Raw genomic sequence first — 7,027 nt, 5'->3', positions numbered from 1 at the left:
CAAGTGTCTTTAAATTACCCCCAAATACACTTAGCCTTCCCCTGAGTCTTCTCTAAGAGACCTGGGAACCTTTCAGCCCAGGCTCCCTACATCACTGAGCACAGCCTCCCCCAAAGAATGCACCATTGTTATGTAATAGTTACCCCCTCCCCCTATCATGCTCTGGAGTTGCCAAACATCCAGCCTCTCTCCGCTGTCCTCCTGTTGGAATAGATGCCACTGCAGCTTTAGTCTTGCCTGCACTTTCTATGGTCACAGGTTCCCTTGTTCATGGCACCTGCCTGGGCCAAGGCCCACCTGACAGGGCCTTTCTGGCTGTCCCTCCTCTGGCTACTCCTGTCCCAGGTCAGTTGTTCCCATGCCCTACCTGGATGGCGTTTCACTTCCTCTGAAATTGTGATTCCCAGGAAGGTGTCCCACAGGCTGGGTGGAGCTGGGGTCCGAGACCAGCTCTCCTACAGGATTCACTTCAGTGGCAGAAGACATGTGATTCACATGAAGGTGAAGAAGGACTTCCTGCCGAGACATTTTCCAGTTATCACTGATAATGACCAAGGTGCCATGCAGGAGGACTACCCCTTTATCCCTCGAGACTGCTACTACTTTTGCTACTTGGAGGAGGTTCCTGGGTCCATGGGCACACTGGACACTTGCTATGGGGGTCTGCGAGGCATGCTGCAGGTGGATGACTCGACTTATGAAATCAAGCCTATGGAGGCTTCAACCAAGTTTGAGCATGTTATTTCTCTGCTTGTAAAAGAACCATCAACAGCAGACGAACGTTGTACGATTCAAAAAGAAGATGTAGATCTAGCATTTGAAGAGTCAAAGTTTGCAGAAACCCCGAGAGCAGCACCTGTGTATTTATGGTGGCCCCATAGGAGAGACTTAAAACTTTTCTACACAGTTAGTAACTCATTATTCAGGATCAGGCCCAATAAGACAGATATAATAGAGAGAGTAGTGATGATGAACAGCATATTACACAGCATTTATTATCATCATCGTCTGGTTGTCCACTTACATGCCTTGATCATATGGGAGAAAAAAGATGCAAAGGACGTAACGAATTGGAAAACTACATATGAAGCTATTGCAGCATATGGTTACTTTAAATATGATGCATATTATAAAAAAATACCTCATGATACATCAGTACTTCTTACAGGACATAAAATCGGTGGTAGAACATATTATGCCTTTGATAATGCAGTATGCAACCCCAACTGGGGGGCAATGTTTGTATATGTAAAAGATTTTCATCTATTCTTAGCTGCCAGTGTCGCTGCACATACACTGGGTCATATGTTTAACATGAAGCATGATGAAGCTGGTTGTAAATGTTTTCGAAGAACTTTCTGTGTCATGAATCCTTACTTAGGTCTTAACGATATGTTCAGCAATTGTTCTTACACGCCAATCCACTATCGAATGCATGTTTATGATCAATGTTTGGCTTACACAATGACACCATACAATAATTTTCCTTATGTAGCGCCTCGTTGTGGCAATAAGATCATAGATGGTTCCGAAGAATGTGACTGTGGCTCCTTGAAAGACTGTGCTGAAAATAAATGTTGTGAGACCAATTGTGCCCTAACCCTTGGAAATCAATGCAGTACCGGAGAGTGCTGTGTTAACTGTAGATATGCTCATCCTGGAAGGATTTGTAGAGAGAAGGGTGGCATTTGTGACCTATTGGAATACTGTGACGGGAAAAAGGCTACTTGTCCAGATGACTTTTATATCCAGGATGGAACCCCGTGTTCTCCATTATCCGTTTGTGTGAGAGGAAACTGTAGTGACCGTGACATGCAGTGTCAAGCCCTGTTTGGCTACCAAGTAACAGATGCCCCGAAAGTGTGCTATGATATCTTAAATGTTAGGGGTGACCGTTTTGGAAACTGTGGGCGCTACTTTCAGAATGGGGGAGAAAGATATAAACCATGTGAGTCAGATGATGTTCTTTGTGGAATTTTGCACTGTCGTGATGTCAAAGAAGTACCTGGTGGAGGTGAGCACACTACATTTCGTCAGCTATTAGTTAAGCAAGAAAAATGCTTTGGATTTGATTACCACTTTGGCATAGACCTGCCACCACTTGGGTATGTAATAGATGGTGCAACCTGTGGGCCAGGAAGTTACTGTTTGAACAGGAATTGCACTTTTCATCAAGACATGAGCTTTGACTGTGATGTCAAGAAATGCAATTTCAGAGGGGTGTGCAACAATAGGAAAAATTGTCACTGTCAGCACGGATGGAAACCACCCCTGTGTGACATCCGAGGATCAGGAGGCAGTATAGACAGCGGCCCTCCACCTGACAGAGAACCATCTATTCGTGGCAAAATAGATGTGATCGTAAACAAGGCTCTAGTTCTAGTAATGATTCGGGCAGTCCTTTTAATCTGTGCATTCATTATTGGCTGCATTTCATACTTAGGTTCAGGAAAGAATGAAGGTGAAGATGAAGAGTCTAATAATTAAACTGGTACAGAAACAGAATCCCCACAACTTTCCTAAATGCTGACTGGAACCTACGCAATCCGTAAAATCACATTGTACTTACTAGGAGAAATGGTTAATACTCACTCTAATAATGACATCATTCTACAGCTATTCCAAGGTTGTCATCTTGAAATAAAATAACTTGGAGATTTCAAAAGGCCCAGTGTGTTTCAACTCATTTAACAGGTCATATGTGGCCATATTATTAATATTCCTCTAGATTAGGGGTGTCGAACTCAATCAGAGAAGGGGCCAAAATCTAAAATCCAGCCTAAATCGCGGGCCGAATGGTTTACTGAACAGTCATAAACTGTCATTGTGATGGAAACGCAGCAGAGTGCAGTGATGACAGCGCGGTGCGGGCCACATTGCAAGGCCTGGCGGGACGGATTTGGCCCGCGGGCCTTGTGTTTGACACATGTGCTCTAGATGATGGTAGGTATCTTAGATTCACTAGCAAGAGGACGTGTACTTAAGTAAGATGTTGGTCCTTATGTCTTATAGATACGCCTGAAGAAAACCTTGTGTACAGTAGTGTGCACGATTTTTATAACAGTTTTCCATTAACTAGTTATGTACTAAATTTCTGTTATTTGTTAACTTTATTGTGAGTGTAAAATAAGCATATGAGGAATCCCTGTTTAGAAAAACTGGGAAGATAAAAATACTTCTGGGGCATAGGCTCATGATATCAACAGTACTGCTACCACTTGCTCAGTTTGTGATCCTTCATGAAGTCTTAGAATTTTATGTTTTCAAGATCCACAAATACATGTAGAAATTATAGATATGTATTTCTAAGGTTAAATCATGCTCAAAGAAAGCATCTAAGAAATGCCCGCAGGTTTGAAGCACATTCTATGCTAACTCTGACATTTTCCTAATTGTCATTATTCTTCTTTGGTTGTGCTAAACTGGAGTATCCTATATAATAAAGACGTAATATGCAAATTGACCATCACTCCAACACACAAGATGGTCACCTTCATGTGGTCAAAGATGGCAGCCCCACCTGGTCACAAGATGGCTGCCACAGTTGTCCAGCAGGGGTGGGCCATTGGGGGTGACCAGGAATACAGGGGAGGCTTGGGACCCAGGCTTGCTTTGGAGATCAGTTGTGGGTGATCAAGCCAGCAGAGGACAGCACTCAAGGGATACAATACACAGGCGCTGCTCTCGGGGTTTCTGCAGGGGAAGCCAGCTCAGGGAGACTAGGGCCTGCAGGGTAGGGCAGTTGCTGGGGACCAGACTGGTAAGGAGGGCTATTGGGGGTGAGGAGGCCAGCAGGGGAACGAAGTTAGGTTTGACCTGGCCAATGGGAGGGAAATTAGGGGCGGCCTGGCTAGTACAGGAGGAAAGTTAGGGGAGGGGGGGCACATTTTGGGTCATCAGGCCTGCAGGGTAAGACAGTTAGAAGGTTGGTTCCCAGGCCTGCAGGGGAGGTCACTGTGGGCCATTAGCCCTGCAGGAGAGGGCAGATATGGGTGACTGGACCAGTAGAGGAGGGCCATTGGAGGGGACCATGCCAGCATGGGACTGTATTTGGGGTGGGGGATCAGTAGCAGAAGTGAGAAATTAGGCAAGACAAGGCTGGCAGGGGAAAGCAGTTAGGGGAAACCAGACCAGCAGGAGATGGCATTTAGAGGCAGTTGGGCCAGTAGAAGAGCAGTTAGGCATTTATCAGGCTGGCAGGGGAGAAGTTAGGGGGTGATCAGGTAGGCAAGCAGAAGTGGTTAGGGGCAATCAGGCAGGCAGGCAGGTGAGTCGTTGGGAGCCAGTAGTCCAGAATTGTGAGAGTGCAGTCACACATCCCTCAAGGGGTTCCAGATTGCAGGCTGGGCTGAGGGACACAAGCACTCTTCCCCAACTCAAGTCATGCATGACTTTCATGCACCAGGCCTCTACTTGCAAATATAATGACTTCAGCCTTGCATCTTTATTGTAAAACACTCGAGGAGCCATTGATGCTGATACATCATTTCATAAGGCCTCTGGTTATTGAATTCATAGTATCTTGTGTCACATAAGCACAGCCAAGAGTGAACCTGAGTGGGGCCCATTAAGGATTGAGAAAAGACAAGAGAATGAGAGTGGGGCTCAGTGGAACTCTGTCCACTCTGATGCAGAGCTTGCGACAGTATCATGGACTACAAGGCATGTATTTATTTTATAACCAGATGCCAGGATGCAAAGTAAGGGCATGGTAAAGATGTTTACAACATTCTCATGAGTTTTGATCCTACTCAATTACATGCACCTGATCAAGCTTTGTTTCCTTGCAGCCTATATCACTTAGGCATGTGGTTATTGAAGTCATAGTATCTCACAATTAAAATCTAAGGAATTGACTAATCACAGCCTACCTATAAGTTACAGAATAGAACTCATTGTCTGATATGTGTGTACAAAGACACACATTTAGGTCAAAGGAAACAGGAAGCAATCACTTCAGAAATAGTGCACTAGGACAGAGTCTGATAAGTAGAGTCTTGTATTTGTGCCGTTTGGATGCCTCAGGCTTCATATTAAGTTTCTTTGTGAAAATACAGAGTCCAGATGAAGGTAGCCACACAGAAATGGAGCAGGGATGAAGAAGAAGAGAATCAGTCTGTCACACTGCAATTAGTCCTTCGTGTATAAAGCTCTAATGGCCAGCACTTGCAGGTGGCTTACTGGTATGTGGTCGAGTGATTTGGACCTTCATCCTTAATGGGTCTGAGTCCCTATTTCCTATATCTTAAACAGGGGGGCTGCTTTTCCAGTTGTCAACTGGATGTCTTATAATCGAGGTTGGATGACCACTGGCTAAGAGGGTTATTTCTTGCAGATGCCTGGGCAAATGTTGATACCAGACTCCCTTTCTAGGAGGGGAGCAAATCTGTTTCAGTTTCGGCAGCCTGTTGACCAGAGCATGTTAATTGTGGACCTAGCAATTTTTTTGGCAACAGTTGGGGAGATTCATCTTTGTGCTTGAGCCTTTGTGAAAAACCCAAAGATTTTTCCCTCTTTTTTTCCCCTAGCCTCCCACCTCCACTTTTTCAATATTGGTTTATATCCTTACTAATCTGTTTTGCATTTAAGGACCTTTTGTTTCCCTGGGGCTGTTTAATTTCTTCTACAATAACTTAGAGTGTGTGGTTTTGTCCTTGGTTATCATGCTCTCTCCAGAATGGTGAAATAAGATTTTAACCACAGTGTGGGTGTAGTCTGCCCATCTAAAATGTTTCTAAATAGCATTGCAATTCAGGATGTACACCGAAACTTCTAAAAGATATCTGTGTCGTGGTAAGGCCTACCATGTGTATTCCCTAAAAGTGATTTCTAATTGGGCCAGATATCTGAGACAGATTCATTGCAGCTGTACTTTTCCCAGTTAAAGCATGGGCAGAAATGCTCAGGGTTAGCCTTAAATTTTTAAATCCTATATCTAGGGCTTTGGCATACCAAGAAATTGCAAAATTATAACACAAAGGTAAGGGGGATGGGTGAATATAGCCCTTGCTGGCAAAGCTATAAATAAGGACATTTTTCCTTGCCTCGTGGAGCCTGGTTGTTTATTATACTCTTTTTCTGATCATAACAGCAATTAGCACAATGACTAAATACATAGATGAATGTCATGCACTTGAGGCCACCTTAGTTTGCTCTAGCAATGACCGCATCTGATGCAGCAGCTACAATAAGAGATTCTGCTGGGTAGAGCTTGATATAATTTACAGTTATTCTTCAGGATGAGTATGGTTTTTTTAGGGGCTCGCTTGGTGATTTGAGTGGGATCTAATAGAGACAACCACTGCTGCATGTTTTAATGTGGTGTGTGTGTGTGTGTGTGTGTGTGTGTGTGTGTGTGTGTTTTATACAATCTTAAATTTACTTTTACTTGAATTTCACAAAAGAAAAAGAAAGAAAAGTTGATGGAATTGATGAATTCATATATTTCCTCTAGACAAGAGATACTTCCCCTAAGGGTGGAAAATAAAGAAACAGTGAGAACCTTAAAATGTTGAAGTCATTATGAGTTTTTCCAAGGGTGCATTTTCATTTTTGTTAGTGTAGATTGACTTCTTGCTGTGAAAGAGGAGTTTGTCGGCCCAGCCACTGAAATCCTTCTCTACCAGTTAGTAAATGTCAGCCACTGGACTCTCCTCAGGGCTCTCCCTCTCTCCTTGCTGCCCCATTCCACTGGCAGGGCCTACCCCAACCCTGAAACCCAGAACTACAGAGGAAAGGGGGCTCTGGTCCCCTCTCTCAGATGCCTTCAACACCCACCACTTCAGCCAAGCAGCTTAGTTTCCATCTGTTTTATATAATGGCCTCAGGTAAGACTTTGTTTGCAGAAAGTACTCAGTGTGGAAACCCCTGTTCAGGCCCTTGCAAGCTTGCACAGTCCGGGATTTCAGAGAATGGAGGCCTTTCTCCCAAACACACTAGCTTCTTATGAAGTCAAGGGCATGGCTGCATCCTGGTGTAATTACCTTGCATCCAAATGGAGGACAGACACACGCCTGCGGGTATGGAG

At 44.2% G+C, this 7,027-nt stretch overlaps 1 protein-coding gene across 1 annotated transcript; it reads left to right on the top strand.

Annotated features, from left to right (window-relative positions):
- Window positions 1-495: 495 nt before the first annotated feature.
- Window positions 496-2,487, top strand: LOC118709305 (disintegrin and metalloproteinase domain-containing protein 30-like). The gene has a single exon (XM_036421266.1). The coding sequence runs from the start codon at window positions 496-498 to the stop codon at window positions 2,485-2,487; it is 1,992 nt and encodes a 663-aa protein (XP_036277159.1).
- Window positions 2,488-7,027: the final 4,540 nt, after the last annotated feature.

The sequence above is a fragment of the Pipistrellus kuhlii genome, unplaced genomic scaffold, assembly GCF_014108245.1.
Source record: "Pipistrellus kuhlii isolate mPipKuh1 unplaced genomic scaffold, mPipKuh1.p scaffold_m20_p_1, whole genome shotgun sequence".
Classification (NCBI taxonomy): Eukaryota; Metazoa; Chordata; class Mammalia; order Chiroptera; family Vespertilionidae; genus Pipistrellus; species Pipistrellus kuhlii.
This window is presented reverse-complemented; position numbering and strand designations above follow the sequence as displayed.